Here is a 20,111-nt window from a genome sequence, read left to right on the forward strand (position 1 = left end):
GAACTTGGAAAGATCAGTCTTCCAGCTGGAGTGCAATCAGCCTCCAGATACCCTTGTACAGTTTAGAAGGGACTTTAATGGCTATATTCCACAAATACTGTAATTTAAAATGGAAAGAAAAATCACTGTGATGTAAATGAGGAAATTGATCAAGAATGATTGAATGGGAAAGGTGTTTAATAGAAAAGTCTTTTAAACAAAGATAAAGATGTGAAAAGGAAGTTAAATGAGGACAAGAAAAGGCTGTCTGCTCCAGTAGCACAAGGGTATGTTAGCAGGAGATGCTGGAAAAGATTAGATAAATCAGATCACCAATTTTTTAAAAAAAGCATGTGGTTTTCAGTGTTTTCCCATATGGGTTTGTCAGTAATGTAGGTGAGCAGGTTGCTTCTGTAACTAAGCATGTATATATTCTAGATTTAGCATCCAGAATGATTTAAGAAAAAAAGAACATCAGGGAGATGTACACAGAGATGCTGAAAATCAGTTTTAAATTCAACTCTCTTAAGTTAGACATGCAATTGTGTCCAACCTGCAGAGGCTGTTCTTAGTCTCCACAAAATCCTGTACAAATCTCTTTCCTTCTTTCCTTACGCTTCACCGAAGGGTGCAACGACTGGAACGAGTTCACTGAGATCAGACGCCTTGCTAAGGCTGCCCAAAGCGGCAACCAACCAGATAACCGAACTGCAACTTCAGGGCAGTCAAATTACTATTTCTGATGTCAGAAAGGTTTTGTGAAGCGCTTTAAAACGTGGCACTGAACTCGTAGACGCAGGCAGCTTCTTCAGCGTGTGCGCCCCTCGGGCTGTGCAAGGGGGGGTCTTTAGGCGGGAGAATCCCGTACCCAGCTACTGGGAGTGAGCCTCGGATAGGACAGAGGGTGCCCTCTTCTTCCCAACTGTCCTCCAGCAATGCCCATACCTCTTGTAACAGCCCTCATGAAAAATTGTTTCAAAGCCCGAAAAGTCTGCTTCTTTAGGCTGCCAAATCAGCCTGGTACAAGACAAGGGAGAGGTCGCAGGGCATTCCGCCTGGTCGTTACCGAGGTTGGGAGCCCTTCGGCCAGGGGGGACTCCTGACAGCGGTGATGGGAGGCTCCGCGGGGCCGGCGGGCGGAGGGCTGGGCCGGGCTGCGCTGGGGGCGGAGGACGCGGGTGGGGTCTGGCTGTGACTGATGGGCCAGATGCGGTTGAATGTTTTAGAAAAGGGGGGGCCCTGCGCCACCGGCACGACTTTGGCCGCAGGGTCGGTGTGCGGCTGACGGACACCGGGCTCTGCCGCCGGCGCCCGTCCCTGCCTTCTACGCGAGCGGAGCGCCCATCGCTGGCGAGCGGCGGCAGCTGGGCCCGGGCGGGGACACGCAGCCGGGGCGCGGAGCCCGGCGACAGCCAGCGGAGCGCGTTTGCCTTGCCTGGCCGGCGGGCGGGGAGGATCGGCTCGGCTCCGCTCGGCGAGGTGAGCGGGAGACGAGCGGGGCGACGCCGAGCAGGTCCGGCCGGAGGGGCTGCTGGCTACGGCCGCCACCGCGCAGCTTTTAGTCCCGGCGCTGCTCTGCCGGCTGAGCCGCCTGCAGCGCCAGCACCGCCCGGGGACAGCAGCGCCCCGGCCCCGGGGCAGCGAGCGGCGGGGCGCAGCGTCCCCACAGCTGACGCCCTGTCCTCTCTCTCCGCGCAGGTCGGCGCTGACGGCGGCGGGGGCAATCTGCCGTGCCGCACAGCCATGCCTGCCCTCCTCCTCCTGCTGCTGCTCCTCAACTACCGCGCTGCCGCCGAGGACGACGGCTCCTTGCTCCGGCCGGGCCCGGGCAGGCAGAGCGCGGCCGCCGCATCCCCGACGGCCGCGACCCCCGCGCTGCGCGGCGCCGAGCACAACGCGTCCCGCCCGGCCGCGCTGCCCAAGGGCGCGGGGGCGGCCGGAGGGCGGCCGCGCTCCGCCTCTCCCCCAATGTGCACGGGGCAGACGGAGATCAAGGAGACTTTCAAGTACATCAATACGGTCGTGTCCTGCCTGGTCTTCGTCCTGGGCATCATCGGCAATTCCACGCTGCTGCGGATCATCTACAAGAACAAGTGCATGAGGAACGGCCCCAACATTCTCATCGCCAGCTTGGCCTTGGGCGACCTGCTCCACATCATTATCGACATCCCCATCAATGTCTACAAGGTGAGGAGGGGCCGGGGATGGATTCGGGAGCGGGGGCGGGGGTGCGGCGGTCACCCCTCGGTGCTCCCTGCCGGTCCCCGCAGATGCCCGTCCCCGCCGCGGGGAAACGCGTCCCTTCCTGGCTGGGAGACACCCGTGGACTTCACCTCACAACAAAACCCTGCCGGAGGGTGGTATTCTGGTCAGATGTGGTCGCAGATGTCACCTTCTCTGTGCCTCAGTCCCATCCCTCTGAGCGTTCCAGGCTGGGAATGGGGCAGAACGGAGGTGGCCAAGCTCTGAAAATCACCTGGAAACAGGTGCTGTCGCAGGGATAAAGGAAGTTAATGCAATAGATAAATGTTCAGTGGGCTGGTCGAGGAATGGAGGTGAGGCACAGAAGACCCTCTCCTGTGGGTACCACTTGGTCCCTTGTGCTCAGCTGCAGCAAGCTTGGTCATGATACTTTACATGGGTCTGTACAGTCCCTTTTGGCGTGGGGGCTTTTCTAGGAGGAGCCAAGATCGTTCAGTTAAGCAGTTTTATACATCTCTTGGTTGGGAGGCACGATGCTTTCCTGAGCTGTGAACCCTTTCACCCTTTGCTAGTGTTGCAGCTTGGGCAGCATAAAAGGGAATGAGCCACACCTGCACCTCTCACACCTTCAGTAGTCTGTGCTTTGACTTGATAAGACTTGCCATGGAGGGGAGACAACCCCTGTCTTCTCTACCCAGCTTGTGCAATCCATTTGTCCTAAGGAATTAACTGGGCAGTTGAATCCAGCCTCTAGTTGTAATCTAGCACTCTCTGAAGGTATACTGGAAATAATTGAGCTCCTTCTGCTTTGAAAGTTTGCAGTCTGGATCCCTGAGCACCCATCAGCAGCTTCATAAAGTGAACAGAAGAGTCTTTATCTATCATCTTCTTTTCACTTTGTATACATGATTGTAAACTAGGGGTTGTTACTTGTACTTTTAGAAAGCCATGTTGAAGGGACAGATTTTGAATCCATAATAATTATCCCAGAAGCTGCTGAGATGAGAGAATCTTCTCTCTTTATCCTTTTAAAGTATTTAAGTATTACAAAGCAGGGAATGTCATCATTGTGTTAAATTCATGATCCAGTTAATTTGGATTACATGATTGTTCTCAGATTTGAAGTTTCAGTGGTTTTTATACTATACACTCTCTTAATTCTTGTGAGAGGAGTGTACTCTTTTGAATGAAGGTGGAATTTAGAAAACAAAATAACTGCTTTAAAAATGTGGTTTTGTAAAAAATATATTGAACAAAAAGATTCTGTTCATCTGTTCTCAGAAAAATCAAAAAGATTAAATCAATAACAGTTGTTCAGTATGAGACTTTGCGATGCCAGTGATAATTTCAAAATTAATGTTAATATGTGGTAATATACCTCAGTTCTTACTCTTGATTGAATGTCACCAGGCGTATCATTATGAGCAGGTTGGAGCAGGAGGAATAAAGGGTCAGACTACTAACCAATAAATATTGCACCAGCTGTGAGTCTAGGATTTTTATTGTGCTACTGATAATGCTAGGAGCTATGCAATAGCTCTCAGGTGCTAAATGTCCCTCACTGCTAATCATTTTACTGAAGAACCCATACTCACTTTATATTATCCCTTATAATAATGAGTGAAATATTTGCAATTTTAAGACAGAATTTTTTAATAAAGGCAAGTTTAAAAAGAAAAGATAAAAACAGCTATTAGATGCTATATTTATTTAATCAAATTTTGAGGGAAGTCTGAGTTGATAACTTTTTATCAACTGTACATCCCATTTCATTCCAGAGCAACAGGGAGAATACATACAGTAATGCAATAAAAACACTGGTTTTGATCACTCAGCAGTACGAGAAGCAAAGGCTCCCTCAGTAAATCAAGTATACTTAGCATTGTAACTTGCAGTTTGAAACAATTTAAGACTGCATTAAACAGATCCAGATTCAGCATTTGCTGCCACATCATCAGTGAGGCAGCTGCATGAAACTGTGAGAGAATTTCTCATTTTAATAAAATGCCAGCAGTTCTTTCTTCAACACTTGCCCTAGAAAGTGGGAAAGTGTCTGTGAATGATTTCCAGATAGACCTGTAGGAGACAATTCAAATGCTGCACTAGAAGAAGCTTTTTATTAGGTATTAAAAGGGATAACTGCAAAATATGTCCCCTGAGACTGTTTAAGTGAATACATAAGTAGCTGAAAAAGTGCACAAATGAAAATTGACATCTCCTAAACCAAGGGTATCTAAAGAAAAAAAGGTGTTAGCTGGATAGGGAGGCAAATGCAATCCAATGCATAAGATGCTAATTAGTCCATTACATTCCTAAATTTGAATATCATGCAATATGTTCACTAGAAAATGGAAAATATCAGAATATGTCACACAGTCAGGAAACTAGCTATGAAATGAGGGCTTGAATGGCATTCAGTTCCAGCATGTAGAACCTGGCAGACCTTTTTGGCTTTCTGGGTCCTGGTCTGGCTTTACCTGGATGTTTGAGCTGTAGAATGGGAAGCAGAGGAAAGTCTGAGACAGTCATTCTGCAGTATGTAATGTTTTGGCAATGTAGAAACTTTGCAAAATCACTACTAATTGGATGTGCAGGTGATGCTATGCTGCTCCACTGAACAGAATAAGTCCTTGTTAATTTGAGGCTGCAAACAACAATTAAGGAGCAGGATGGAGTAGGTGGTCGGTGAGCTTTTTGTGTCCTTCTCTGCACTTAAACTTTGGAAGCTAAGACAGTGGCAGCTTGTGCATCTGACAATACAAGTCTGCAGTTCTAGACAGATTATGCTGACTTTCACAAGTAAATAAAGTTGTTAAGTTCCATGTCTAAGACACCAAAACATCAGGACTCGAAATTCTAAACTTACACTAGCTTTGCCTCTCATAGGCTTAAAAAGCCATAACCACATCACATACTAACATGCTTTCTCTTCTGATACACAAACAACATCTCTCTCTCTTATTTTGTAATATTTGTTCCTGTATATGAAATCAAACTTATTGTCATATCCCAGTGGACTTTTAACAAGAGGAGCAATCGAGGCTCTGCACATTATTGTGGGGTGTTCTGAACTCTTTGACTACCAAGAAATGTCTGAAGAAGAAAATCTACCTGGCAATATTGTCATAGGTTCCTTTTTCTCAGAGCACAATGGAAGAGTGGAGAAAAAATTCAAGGGAAGGAAAAAAATCTAGTCTTTATCCAAGCCACTAATCAAGGTCCAGAGTCAGCTTTGTAGGCACTGATTTATTTTCATTAACTTTATTTAGGGATTGCATAAAAATTCTGGTTAACATAATATGGCATTATCAAGCACTGGAAATACAAGAAAGATTAGGCACTCTATATACCATGCAGATACAAATTGGCTCCTTTTTTAATCCAGGTATTCTCTGAAAAAGGCACTGAAGATTTCTGTAGAAATTTATTTGTAATGAACTTACTCTTGTAATACAAGTACTGTAGGGCATGCATTATGATAAAGCCAGCCTTTTTCTAACTTTCTAATCAAAGTGCTTCTCTTTAGAAAGGATTCTCACTCTTCCATATTAGAACTCTTGGTTGCTGGTTCTTCTGATGTTAAAGGTAGTGGCCATTTTATTGGAAGAAATGCATAATTTCCTTTCTTCCAAGATCTGAACCACTTACTTGAGGTCTTGCAAAGTTCATCTCAGAATTTCTTACAGGAAGTTTATTGATTTCTGACCGTATTAAGCTAGAAGTCTGTTTTGCTTAAGAACCTTTTATGGTGAACAAGTGCAGGTTATAGGCCCTTAAGAAAGATCTGAATTGTCCAGTGGAGGAACCTGTCTGGACTCTGCAGGCAGTGGCGGGGAGGGGTAACTTTATTCTGTATTTAGATGGGAACAGTCCATTCTGAAGTCAGGTATATGGAGTAGTGGAAATGTCTGAATGCTGATAAAAGTACACATACGTAGTTTCCATGGTAGATCTAAAAACTGAAGTTAGATGATGCTAGTATAGATTTGTAAATTGAAAGTAGTTTTTTTCATATGTATACATTGTATATACAGTCACATGTATAAAAGATACATGTGACAACTTTCAAAGCAAGTTTTGACCTGTTTTGGCTTCTTCTCCCCTGTATTTATGCATCCCAATCTGACAGCAGCATGGCTTTCTAAGTGGTTACTTTTGATGCAGTCTTTCCAATGGAGTTGTGAAATTGCAGAAATTTTTTACTTCAACAGCACATTACGAGGTTTCTGTCATTTTCAAGGTGACTCTATAAAATTACTTTATCTTAATTTTTTTTACTAAGTTTCTAGCAGGAGTATGAAAATTGCTCCTACAAGAATACAAGGAAATAAAATAATTGCATGGCTCATTATTAACATTTTACACAGTTTATTAGATAGATCAGTAAAGCAATCCAAGCTATGCTTGAAAGCAGAAAATACATTTTCTTGTCTGTAGGGGAGATCCTCACCTGACATAAGTATTGCTAAATAGTAATAAGTTTGTAATGTTGTCTGATTTATCCTTGACCATAATTTTAATTTCCTGGGCAAATTTTCTGTTTTGAAAAATTCTTGTTCCTGTAAAATATCTGTATGTCCCCGTGTCAAAAAAAAAAACCAAAAAAACCAAAAAAAAAAAAAAAAAAAAAAAAACAACAAAACAAAAAAAAAAAAAAAAAAAAAACACAAAAAAACCCCCACCAAACAACAAAACCAAACAAACAAACAACAAAAACACACAAAAAAAAACCCACCAAAAAAACTGAGGTGAAAATCTACCAGTCATTTCAGAGATACATCGAAAAACTGTTGTGTGTGAATTATGTCTAGAGCTGCATGTCTGTTTTCTCTTGTGCCTGCTGTTTATAATGATGAAAATCAAGTCCAGTGTCCTGCAAATGAGGCTTGCTGTGAACGCACACCTTGGCAGAAGCGTGAATTCCTGCTCTGCGTTTCCCATGTGCATTCACTGCTTGGGACTGGAACACTGGTGGCAATATTCACACGTTTTGCTGCTTCTTCCTGCCCCACTGCAGCCCGTGAGCTGCTGTGGGCTGGAGCCAGGTATCAGCCTTCTGCCTGGGGACCACAGCAGCTGAGCCCTAGAGCAGCACATCGTGCTCACAGCCTGGCTCATTCCAGCAGCAGATTGAGAACATCTCTCAGTTCTTGCACAACTAAGAGAAAGCAGAGTAGGAATTGTGATTCACAGGTGTCTGTGAGTCACATCATCTCTTGGGGCTTCTTTCATAGCTCTGCAGCTTGTACATCAGTTTAGGCTCAGATCTGTCCGGTCTGAGAAAGTGTTGGCTAGGCGTGCATCAGATGTATTGGTTCTCTTAAGTATGCTTTCACTTTATTCATTGCAATGTTTTCCCTTTCCTTTTGATCTATTTCATCTTAAACACGTCTCTGCTGCTCAGCAATTAAAACTTTGCCTCTGTAAAATAAGTGACTGTAAAACATTGGAAAGGTCACTCGGAATACAGCCAGTGGTAGACTGCTCTTGGCATCTTACTTATGAAAACACAACATTATTTTTCTCTTTGCTGCCACTTGGCAGCATCTCCTCTCATGGCTCCAAGTCATTTGTAAAATGATAATCTTTTTACAGCTACTCTATTGTGACTCCTAAGAGAATAATTTTACTCATACAAAATTTCAATAGGCTACATCTGTATTTCACTAAGAATTATCATTGTCCATGAAGGTGATGCTCCCAAATACTTTACATTGGATCTTCACTGTACTTCAAAGCCGTATTTGAAGGGGATAGCAATACAGAGAACAAACAGAAACATCAAGGAAACATAGTTCAGCAATCAAAACGTTCTTTTGGTTTTTTCCTTTTACTTTCTTAATGTTTTCAGGCTTTTGGTGTAAAGCCTGTATCATTAACCACTTGCAGTGGTGGAGAAACCATGATAGAGAAACTTGTGACTCATGCATTAAAATGCTCAAATTTCACAATACATCAGCTGCAAGACATAAAGCACATGTTTTTGCAATCCAGTGCAGACAGCTGCATGTCCATTCTGCCCTGATATAAGCTGGCTGAATTAAAGTAATGTTTTTATTTTATGATAAACCAAAGCTAATGCACCCTTTCTCTCAGTAAATTGCATTCAGTCATGTGCCACACCTCTATAATCCCAAACTGGAGCTGGCTCAAATCCAGTCAGTTTGGAGCACAGGTGTGACTGTCTGCACCTAAGTGATAAGTATTAGTTCAGCAAAATCTACAACAATTGGCTGAACTGGTGTGATTTTAGGGGAGAGAGACAGGCTCTACATACCAGCTAGATGTAAATAAAAGTTTTCAACAGATCCTACCAATAGAGATTTGACCGAAGTCCTGCATTTCAGTTACAAAGAAAAGAATATTTTACTTCAAAGTGCTTTTTTTTAAATAAGTTCTCCCTAGTCTAGTATATACTCATGTACAATGTACAGTAGGTACCATAAATAAGTATACAATGTACTTACTACCCAGTCCTTGATTTCTATGGCAAATAGATGTGAAAGGCTGGAGGTTCACTGCCTGATTGATATAAATCAATCCAGGTGTCATTCAATTCTGTAGGGTGTAAATTTAGAATACATTTGATTATTCACATTACAGTTTTAATAGTAGATTGTTACTGTCAACCCCTTACAGAAATTCAGAAGTCGTTCCAGGGAGAGGCTTTACTGAAAATACTTTAATTGCAGACTGTGTTATTTTCCTACATCATATAAGCAAAAGATACTGTATGGTTATTACAACCTCATCCCTTCTTCCTCTGCTTTATTACTTTCCATAAAATTCTTGAGAAACGTAAATCCTTAGAATTTATTTCTCTGCTTCATTTCTGCAGAGGCTTTATATTTATTGTCTTACTTAAGTAGATCATTGAAAAATAGAAAGCTGAGCCATGTTGCAGTTTGTCTACTACTATTCTTTTAAAGATTCCATTACGACACAGAGCTAAAGCAGGTATTTGGAGGTATTCTGGTATCTGAAAATACTGGTGGCCACTTCATAGAGATTCCCAAAAGCCCACCGTCATGAAATGTTCTTAACTTCCTTTTTGTTCAAATAAAATTATATTTAAATTATATCAGGACTCTTCAAAAAACTCTCATGGGCCTTGTAAGTGTTTACCCTTAGATGGACATGTATGTTTGCATAAGGACTTTGCTGAACCAAACCAGTGTGAACAGGCAACTCTGTGGCTACCTTCAATTACAGAATCGTGGAATAGTTAAGGTTGGCAAAGATCTCTTAAGATCAAGTCCAGCCATCAACCTTGCCACCACTGTGCTCATCCCTAGACCATGTCCCCAAGAGCCACATGTACATCTTTTTTTGAACTCTTCCCTGAGCAGCCTGTTCCAATGCCTGACAGGCCTTTCAGTGAAATTTTTTTCTAACACCCAATCTAAACCTTCCCTGGGGCAACTTGAAGCCATTTCCTCTTGTCCTGTTGTTTCTTACACGCAGAAGAGACCAGCCCCCACTTTATTACAGCCTCCTTTCAGGCAGCGGTAGAGAACAAGGTCTCTTCTTCTCCAGACTAAATAATCCCAGCTCCCTCAGCTGCTCCTCATGCAACTTATTATCCAGACCCTTCACCAGCTTTGTTGCCCTTCTCTGAACAGAGTCCAGCACCTCAACCTCAATGTCTTTCTTGTAGTGAGGGGCCCAGAACTGGACACAGCACTTGAGGTGTGGCCTCAGCAGTGCCAAATACAGGGACAGTCACTGCCCTGGTCCTTCTCATACAGGCCAAGATGCCATTGGCCTTCTTGGCTACCTGGGCACACTGATGGCTCATGTTCAGCCAGGTGTTACTAGCACTCCCAGGTCCTTTTCTCACAGATCTTTACAGCCACTTCCCCACCACTCTTCCTGCCTGTAGCACTGCATGGGGCTGTTGTGACCCAAGTCTTGTTGAACCTCATAAGCTTGGCCTTGGCCCATCAATCCAGCCTGTCCAGAACCCTCCGTAGAAACTTTGTAGCCTTTCTGGTTCCCAGAAACATCCACAGAGTCTGATGAGGTATTCTTCCGTTCTTACAGCCCTCTTAAATGAGTTGTTCGAAGAGACTCAAGCCAAGGGAAAGATTTTCCAGTGTTTTTTGATTAGTCCTCATTCTTCCTTCTCCTTTTCTATTCTGTAGCCCTGTATTTGCAACAGATTCCAAAGACCTCATTTGAAGAAAGGTATGAAAAACAGAGATGGGTTTAGATAATCTAACTAATTACAGAAACTCCGGAAGTTTACTCTTCTATATAACTGTTGCGTCTATTTCTTGGCACAACACTTGTTGTGGAGAATGAGAATGTTGTTTTAATGAAAACTGGAAGATTTGGCTCTGCTCTGGTGTATTTGACCATCAAAGAAGCTCACGTCAGAGTTCAAAGGATAAACATTGCTAAACTGAGGCTACAGATGTTTGTCTGTTCACATAATCAGCTGTAAGTAAGGTGCTTTCTGTGTCCAGTAAATCTTTTCCCCTAAATCAGATAAAAGATAAAATGTGCAGCTGGGGATGTGACAAGATTTCCATTAAAGTGTATGATTCAAAGTGCAAGTGAGCCATCCTGAAATGCATTGTGCTATTTTCTTTATTTCTTAGTACTTAAAATTTGCTGAATGCGCAGATAGTCTTTTTGGTATTATTATAGAGAATACCGGTGAATTGTTCAATGAAGACCATTAGTGAGGGATTCATCTGATGTTTTTACCTGCTGCAAAACATTTAGATCAAACTATCTGCCTGTGCTCCTGGAATGTCCAGTGGGCCCTTTCATTTGTTCTCAGATGGTCAGCTAAAAACTGTGGGGTGTATATTTCTCGCCAGTGTTGCCTGACCTTTCCGCTGATGAAGCCTAGACACTAAGCTTCAAATAAACTCCACCCCAGATTTGCACCTGCTGGCTTTGTCCCTGTTCTTATCAGCCTCAAGAAATTTTCTGTATTTCTGACCAAGGGTGTGTTATTTGAGATGTGTAAGAAAAGCAGTGAACACTCAAGGCAAATAAGGACAATTCAAAGATGTGGAGGATGCTCACCTGCTCTGTCATTTTTTTCCCATGAACAAGTTAGAAGCAAAAGGAGTGGAGTTTGCAGAGCTTTAAGAGGCAGGACTAAGACTTAAGTGATACCCTTATCCCACCAGAGTGTGACTACACTGCTACTGTCTAGTTTTTAGGACACAAACCTCAGGGACTCCCTCATGAAAAGGTTCTTCTTGACTAAGTTTTGAATAGAATCATAAAATGGTTTGACTCGAACTTTAGAGGTTGTCTAGTTCCTACCTCCATGGCATGGCACAGGCAGGGACGCCTTTCAGTGGCCCAGGTTGCTCAATGCCCAGTCCAACCCAGCTTTGAACACTTCCGGAGGTCAGGCATTCACAATATCTCAGTTTAAAGACATTTCCTCTTTGTTCTATGACTAAACGCCCCTAAAAAGTCCCACCCCAGCCTTCTTTCAGGCCCCCTTTAGGTACTGAAAAGTTGCTACAAGCCCTCCCTGGCGAATTCTCTTCTCCAGACTGAACAAACCCCATTCAGCCTGTCTTCACAGGACAAGACCTGGTGGAAAAGGAAAACAGGCAAGACAGAACTCCATGTTTCAGCACTGGGAAGGACTTTTTTTAAAATAATTGTTGTTTTCTTTTCACAGCTACTTGCAGAGGACTGGCCCTTTGGTGTTGAAATGTGCAAATTAGTGCCCTTCATTCAAAAGGCCTCAGTGGGCATCACAGTGCTGAGTTTGTGTGCCCTCAGTATAGACAGGTGAGACCCATTTTTCATTGAAGTCGCTAATTTGTTTCCTATATGGGCATTGGCTCAAATTCACCTTTCCACTCAGCTGATACAATGCAAATAGGATTTAATAATAATAGCCAGTTAAACTGGGTGAGTTTTCTTGTATTTTGAATTTGTAAATGTGTGCTGTTGCTTCAGGTACCGAGCAGTCGCTTCTTGGAGTCGCATTAAAGGAATTGGAGTGCCAAAGTGGACTGCTGTGGAAATTGTCCTCATCTGGGTCATATCAGTGATACTGGCTGTTCCAGAAGCTATTGCATTTGACATGATTACGATGGAGTACAGAGGAAGGTATCTTAGAATCTGCTTGCTTCACCCCACACAGAAAACATCCTTTATGATGGTAAGTCACTAACATCGATAAAATCTCTAGGCGAGTTCCTTGGATGTTCACGGTGTTGTGTGGATTGTAATGTGCACAGGTGTATGTGACATGTAGGTGAATATAATGTTCAAATGAAATACTGACATTTCTGAAGCATACTGGTTCAAAGAAGAGCATTCAGAAATCTTTGACTTTTTGTGGGCTTTGAACATACTGCTGTTTTGTCCAGTTTTCTCACTTCTAATGTACACCTTACAGAAATGCTTTTCAGGACAGGCTGACCAATTAGTTACAGCACACTTAGCAAAATGCACAGCATTTAATTCCTAACCATGTTTTTGCTTTGCTTTTTTCTTTACAGTTTTACAAGCAAGCTAAAGACTGGTGGCTGTTCAGCTTTTACTTCTGTTTGCCACTGGCTATCACAGCATGTTTTTATACTCTCATGACTTGTGAGATGTTACGAAAGAAAAGTGGGATGCAGATTGCTTTAAATGACCACTTAAAACAGGTAAAAATTTATCCCTGGCCACTCTTTAACTGTAGACAGGCTAACTAATCACTTTATTGATTTTCCTGCCATATCATTCTGTTCTTGTATGACTTCAGGATTAGAAGCAAAGTGAACTTTCCTAGCAGTGGTGCTGCTGAACTCATATACATTTGTATATATCAGAGCCCTCAGGAACCTAAGATTTTAACTGAAAATCAAAAATTTGTTTCATTCTTGTTTGGTTTTAATGTTTCAGGTTTTATAGGTTTTATTTCTTTGCTATAATGAGAGTTGGCTATTTTGTAATGAAAACTGAAGTCATGCACTAGTCTAGAAGGTGGTGCTATTAAACTGTTAATTATTTTGAAAAAAATTCTTGCTGAAATCCAGTGAGGTTAACAGTATATGTTAGCAGAACATATTCTAGCAGACATTCCAAGGCACTAGTGCCCCAGACACAAACATCAGACATCACTAGAATGAAACTATGATTGCTCTCTAATGTGTATTTCTGCTCCTTTCCTCGTACCTGGTTAGAGCTGTAATTGGAATCTCTTGGGGCATTTAAAATAAGATGTGAGATCAAAGTACAAGGAAATGCAATAGAAAACAAGCTGGTATTTGAAAGTGATCTGGGAGACAAATATGTTTTAAATTTTAATTTAAATTATTGCTTAAATTAATGTTTTTGTGACCTCGATTTTTCATGTTATTACTCATACTTCTTGAAATAAGAGACATATCGAATCAGTGCAAGACTGTTGTACATCTAAAACAATAGAAAAGATGAAGCACATATTCCAAGAAAATAATCTATTTGATGCTTTCCTAACTCCTATTGTGATAGGCTTTTTAATCTTGTTTATTAAACATTTGAATATTAGAAGACAACAACAATTCAGAGGGAGAGAGAGGAACTGTAACACTGTTTTGTCCAATTTTCTTTCTCAGAGACGCGAGGTGGCCAAAACTGTGTTCTGTCTGGTACTTGTTTTTGCCTTGTGTTGGCTCCCACTTCACTTAAGCAGAATCTTGAAACTCACTATTTATGATCAGAAGGACCCCAACAGATGTGAACTTCTAAGGTGAGAATGCAAAAATAAAATGTCTGTATATTGTGGGCATTCTCCATAAGAATGTTTGGATTTCCTATTGAACTAGCTTACTCTGTATGTCCAGAGTTGAACCCTGCTTCTTCATGTCAGACCCTCTGGTTTCACTCCAATAGCAGAGAAAGAAAATTGTGAGGAATTCCATTTCTTTTCCCCATCTTCCTCCTGATCCTTTTTGGGACTGTTCTTCTGTCATGTGGTGTTATGAGAATAAAAAGGGGATTTCTGTCCCTGTTTTCCATTTCAACAGAGCAGCTAGGATTCAATTTGTGCAAAATGACCTTTTGAACCTCTTCGTCCAAAAGTTAAGATAGTTGGATCTCCTGAAATTATTTTTATGAGAATGGTCTTGTGATTCAGACTTTATTGTTGAGTATAACTTTTACCCACACAAGTTAATCCTGTTGATTTAAGCCCCATTACTATTACATTTAATAGCTAGTCTTGATTAGTGAAACCGAGTCCAATTTCCATACTTGTAAACCTCTACTAAGCCTTTTCAACACAAATGAGAAGTGTCTCACTTTAATTTCCACACAGCTTTTTTCTTGTGATGGACTATATCGGTATTAACATGGCTTCACTGAACTCCTGCATCAATCCAATAGCTCTGTATTTGGTGAGCAAAAGATTCCAAAACTGCTTTAAGGTAAGTTGCTGCTAGGAGTTGCTCCTCTGGTTAAAAGATGATGTTAGTAGTAAAATTCATTGCTTAACATGCACAAAGTGTCATTAAATTCTACTTTAAGTTTTAATTGGGTTATGGTAAGTGTTGTCTCCCTCTCCTGCTGAAGTTCCGTAGGAAGGAACTAAGGTTTGATGGGAGCAAAAAGAGAAAGCAAAAGAGCAGAGTGTACAATAAACCCTCTGGGGACCATGCTAATCAGTGCTACATCACTTCCTGACTGAAGCTGGCACCCAGCTACTTCCAGAGCACTGACCAAGCAGACTCAGACTGTGCTGCAGAGATTCACGTAGGCATATCCTCTGCATCCTGATAGGGATGAGCCTGGGTTCCCTCATCCTGACTGAGCACTTTGATCAGTCATCTGAGGCAGAGGGTGCAAATCTGTACTTGACCCTTTGCAGCACCAACATTTTATGAGACAGATCTGTTTGTAGTCCTGGCTTGGTCTGAGTGAATAGAACTGGGCACTAATTCTCCACACAGGATTTTGGGCTCTGGATTGCATGTGGCTGGCAGCCCATAAGTCCTTCAGCTTTCATGTCTGCTTGGAAAATACGAAGAGTTGGGCTTTTTTTGTGAACCCTTACTATCTTTATACACTGTATTGGAGTCCTTGCATTGCCTATGGCAAATTGTTAGATTTTTCTTTTCTTCCTAAGCATTTAACCACTGGCCACAGCTAGGGTTATAGCCTGGCTGTTTAAATTCCGTACTAGCAAGATGGAAACATCTTTCAGTCAGTAGCCAGTCAGCTCTACATCTAGTAGTGTTAATGTATTTCCCACATAATTGTGACAGCACAGGTTGCAGAGGTTTTAGTGTTGGTCTTGTCTTCCCTGTCTATGCTGCTGGCTCCATGAAAGAGTCACTGGAGCTGAAAGCAAGTAAGAGATCTCTGGCATCCTGAGCATGGAAGTAAGTGTGAGGAAGGCACTTCCAGCAACCAAAGGCCAGACAGGACCATGAGAAAAAGGTCTGCAGTACATCTAGTAAATGTATGAATTATATGTAGGTTTTGACCCTTCTTTTTTTTTTCTTTTTTTTTTTTTGACTTCTCTTTTTTTCTACCTCAGAACAATGAGCTAAATAGCAGCATCTTGCTTAGAAAGCATAGATAAGAATACTTTTTTTTTCCCACCAAGAGAGATTATCAGAGAAAGGACAAGGAGTCATAATTTTATTTTCAGATCCATTTAGAATTGCAGACCAGATTTGAAGGGGTATGTGTGTGGTGGCTGTTACTGTATATAACTACTCAGTATAACTCTTCCTGTATTCCAGCAGTAAGGTTGCTGATGAAGCCATTTAAGCAGCTCAGAGTTGAACCCCATTTCTGTGTTTTATGCTCTAACCCCAGAGCAGCAGCTTGCACATTTGCCATTTCCTACTCTACCCCTGAGAAAGGGCAGTTTTTCAGTGCGTTTTGCCACATGTGCAAAAACAGAGTGATGTAAAATGTTTATTTCTTTTATTTTAACAGTCATGCTTGTGTTGCTGGTGCCAATCCAAAGATCTGTTGTCCCTGGAGGAAAGGCAGTCCTGTTTAAAGTTCAAAGCTAATGATCACGGATATGATAATTTCCGCTCTAGTAACAAGTACAGCTCTTCATAAAACAAGCATAAAAGGTATATTCTCTTACATTAATGCTGGTGTCTTTTTAAGTAAAAGTGGCAATTACTTTTAACAAGGTGGCAACATCCAGAAAAATCTAGTTTTGTATTTGCACAAAAGAAAGAACATTAAAAAAATTGCCTTAAAACTCTGTCACATTGAAAATCATGGACATTTATGAAATCATAATTTATGGAACATGAAGAGAAGCATAGAAAGAACAAGTCATTGTTAGCACTTGAATACTTCTGAATCAGCACTTCCAAATGATCCCCAATTCCTGTAGATTAAGTTTGTATTCTCTGTAACACTTGTAGGAACTGAAGTCACAGTAATTATTAAGCAGCATAATATCAAGTTAATTGGATCAAAGCCATTATTATATATAGCTCAATGTATTGTCTTTTATAAAGCAAATTAACCACCATCACTGTTGTGAGTTTTTTTAAATAAAACATGAAATACTTTGTACTAGAAGTCTAAATATTTAAAATTAGAATTTTTATCAGGTATATTATAGAGGTAGCCACTGAAAATATTAAAGGATGCAGTAAATCCAAAGGTGCATTTTACTTTGATGATTGTTTTTTACCTATAATTGTCAGAAGGAACCTCCCAAGGGCTCTATAAATTCCTTTCTGTAGCCACTGTGTGTCTTAGTGCATTTGCCAGCACTTTGGGTATGAGTATTTGTGTCTACTGATAGCAAAGGAGAGAAAAACACACCAGAAGCAAAAAATTACCACTAGCAGAAACATACAGACAACGGCTATTATTTCAGCTATTTTTAGTTGAAGACAAATGGATGGTATCCTGTGTAAAAAGTGGGCATTCCAGAGCCTGATGGTTCTTTACTGGAGATACTTTTGTGACAATTTAAAACTGTTTTACAATTCAAATACTGTCTTGGGGCAAATTTTTTTAGAAATAATGGGTGAAAAAAAATGGAACGAAGGTAAAAAGAGATCATTTGGACTTCTATCTTCATTTAGATTTAAATCTTCATAAAGAAAATAATTCACTGTACTTATAGAGAAGCATACTATGTAGCATTAGCTTATCTTCATACTGTTTTAAAATATATTCTACTTCTGTAGTTCCATATTTTTGGGCATAAGATGTGTGATTAGTTTCTGCTTCTGTAAATAGTAGTGAAAAGTAATTAATTGTAAAGTATTAAGATATGGGCAGGACCCTGCAAGAACAGAAAAAGATAAAGGTGCCTGTAGTAAACATGATGTGTGTTGCCAGGAGCAATGCATGTTTTGTATGTACATGACAGGTCATTCTTTGACTTTGCATTTCCTATTAATTTGTTACAGAAGTCCCCAAAGACTTATTAACATATTTTGTGCACTAAGGCATGAATTTATCAAGAAAAAAATTCATATAACATGCTTTTATAAAACACATGTTTTCAATAGGCTTGGTATTTTATTATAATAAAATTATTTATCAAAACTCAGGATTTTTTTTTTTTATTTTAAATTTCCAGATCTCACATGTAAGGATTTTTATATTTTTTCCAGTCTTGATTAACTTCATATTTTTTACTGAAGTGGCTCAAAGGTGCTCAGGATGAAAACAGCTTCCATTAAAATGTTCAGCTGATGTTACCTTAGATGGGTTTCTGACTTTAGGTAGCTACAGCTACCTTGCAGACAGCTAAAAACAGGGTGCTGAGCCCCATTCCTGGTGTTGCCCCCAGCAAAAGCTGGTAAGTGAATGCTTGTATAATCAAGCTGAGGAGGATCCCTGCACATGCATTTGGGCATGGGCACTTGTGTGTTTGTGGGAGTGTACATGCAAGCGTGTGTGGTGTGTACCATAAGGTCGCTGTTGCCATCTTGCTGCAGCACATCCACTCGGATGCTATAATGCTGAACTTTTATACATATAAATCTATTTTAGGTTTCCTTCTTTACATTTTTACCTTAATTTTCATGGTAACTTTCTCACAGTAAGCCATGAATATAACTTCATGTCACCCTACCTGCATCTATTTCTGTGAAATGCGTTTCATCTGTTAAGGATGGGTAATAAGTGAAATCTTAGATTTGATACTGATCAGTGTTATTTTCATCAAGTTATATCATTACAATATTGTACATGTATATTTTTGGGTTTTTTATATAAAATATAGCTGTTGTATTGGCAACTGTGTAAAATACTTTTCATTTTTTCCTGGACTGATTGTTTGTTAAGTCCTGCTAAGTCAGATACATAGGTTTTGCAAATAAAGACCATATATACCCTTTTTGGGTTCATATATAAATAATAGTACATTCTTAACCATTTTTTCAGTATTATTCAAAGCAGTATTTTTATTGAAGCTTTCATTTCCTGTAATAAAAAATTTCAAAACTTCTGTCCTTATACAGCTCTAAGATTAAATAATAAAATACTCCACACAGGTGTTTTCTGAAATCCTCAGTGCAGGTTTGTTCCTCCATTCACTGAAATCAGTAAACATTTAACCATTCAATTCAGTTTGAGCAGAATTAGGGCCCAACATAGCTCTTTAAAAAACCTATCTGACATTTGCCATTTTGAATGAAAAAAGAGAAAAAGCTAAATACTTTTTAAAGGAGTGAAAGAAAGAGGGTGAAATCAGCTTGTGGGGTAAGACATCCAGTCCAATGCTCTCTAATCCTCAGACGGGGTCACAGGTAGCAGGACAATTGCACAGAGACACAGGCATCTTTATAGGAGTTCGATGTGCTTGCCCAGAGCAGTGTCACAGAGTAAGAGTCATCTGTCCCAGTGGTCTGAAGAGTTCACATGGCTCAAGGTAGAAAAAACAACTTGTAAGAAGCTACATCACAACTCTGTGTTTTGGCTTTCAGATAGCTGTTAAATTTTAGTTCCCAGCTGCTCTGAATTCTGCCTAAACTGAACTGAAACACTGGTACCTCAGAGAATCAAATGCAAAAGTTGATGGTTGTGGAGCATCTCCTGTGAGCTGTGACATTTCAGTGTCCCAAACAGCTCTTAATCAAGACACAGCTGGCTTAGCAAGAGAAAGTTGTATGTACTGAAATAATGTTTAAAGGATTTTTAAAAATTGTTCTGTATAGCTGTGTAAAATAATTCTATATTTCATTTTCTGTGATCACTTAAAATAGCAACTTCTGTAGATCAAACAGTGTAAACATTCTAAATTACCAATAAAATATTTGTAATTTTGATTCTTTACAAAAAGGCGTCTTTTTTTCTCCTAGGGGGTCCCATTTAATTGTTAAACAGTGACAGTGATGTAAAAGAAGTAAGCAATCCTAATCTAAATATCAAAGCTTTTGGGTGGGATGGTTTTATACAGCTGTTTGAAAATTGGAGAGGGTTCAGACTTGCATATGCATTGCAAAATTGTCTGATGTTTATTGGAACAATCATACCTATCTTTGCTCTGCTTGTTTTTGCTCAGAATGTCAGTCGCAATCTGTTCTCTACACACACTTATATAGTCACAAATTCTCGTGTGTTTGAAACATCACAAATAAAAGGCAAGAAGATTTTAGTTTGTTAATTTAGAAGTTTATGCATTCAATGCTGGAATATGCCACATGAATACCATCATCCCTTTGCATGCTGACAGTATAATTTTGTGTGTATCTTAATTTCCCTTTCTTGAGGAAGTGGGAAACTGTATCAGACTAAATATGCTGTAACTGGTCAAATACATAACTTTATTTGCTTGTGGTATCTGTACGTCCCAAAATGTGTTTGATGCTACTGCTGCTTTGTTCCAAATAGTTCATTTTCCTTCTGTTTATTTGGTGGCCTAGACATAGATTTGTCTTTTTTCATGGTCCCAGGACCTTTAGCACATAGTTTCAAGTTTCCTGTACCTGGAACAGAAGCACCTGTGGAGATGAGATCCCTTGTAAGTAAATGTTCTA

At 40.6% G+C, this 20,111-nt stretch overlaps 1 protein-coding gene across 1 annotated transcript; it reads left to right on the forward strand.

Annotated features, from left to right (window-relative positions):
* The first annotated feature begins 1,228 nt into the window (after nucleotides 1-1,228).
* Nucleotides 1,229-19,400, forward strand: EDNRB (endothelin receptor type B). Its single transcript, XM_053935964.1, has 8 exons — nucleotides 1,229-1,458; nucleotides 1,678-2,166; nucleotides 11,837-11,949; nucleotides 12,121-12,325; nucleotides 12,669-12,818; nucleotides 13,752-13,885; nucleotides 14,453-14,561; nucleotides 16,081-19,400. The coding sequence occupies exons 2-8, from the start codon at nucleotides 1,723-1,725 to the stop codon at nucleotides 16,210-16,212; spliced, it is 1,287 nt and encodes a 428-aa protein (XP_053791939.1). The 5' UTR covers nucleotides 1,229-1,458; nucleotides 1,678-1,722; the 3' UTR covers nucleotides 16,213-19,400.
* Nucleotides 19,401-20,111: the final 711 nt, after the last annotated feature.

Source organism: Vidua chalybeata, chromosome 2, assembly GCF_026979565.1.
Source record: "Vidua chalybeata isolate OUT-0048 chromosome 2, bVidCha1 merged haplotype, whole genome shotgun sequence".
NCBI classification, from domain to species: domain Eukaryota; kingdom Metazoa; phylum Chordata; class Aves; order Passeriformes; family Viduidae; genus Vidua; species Vidua chalybeata.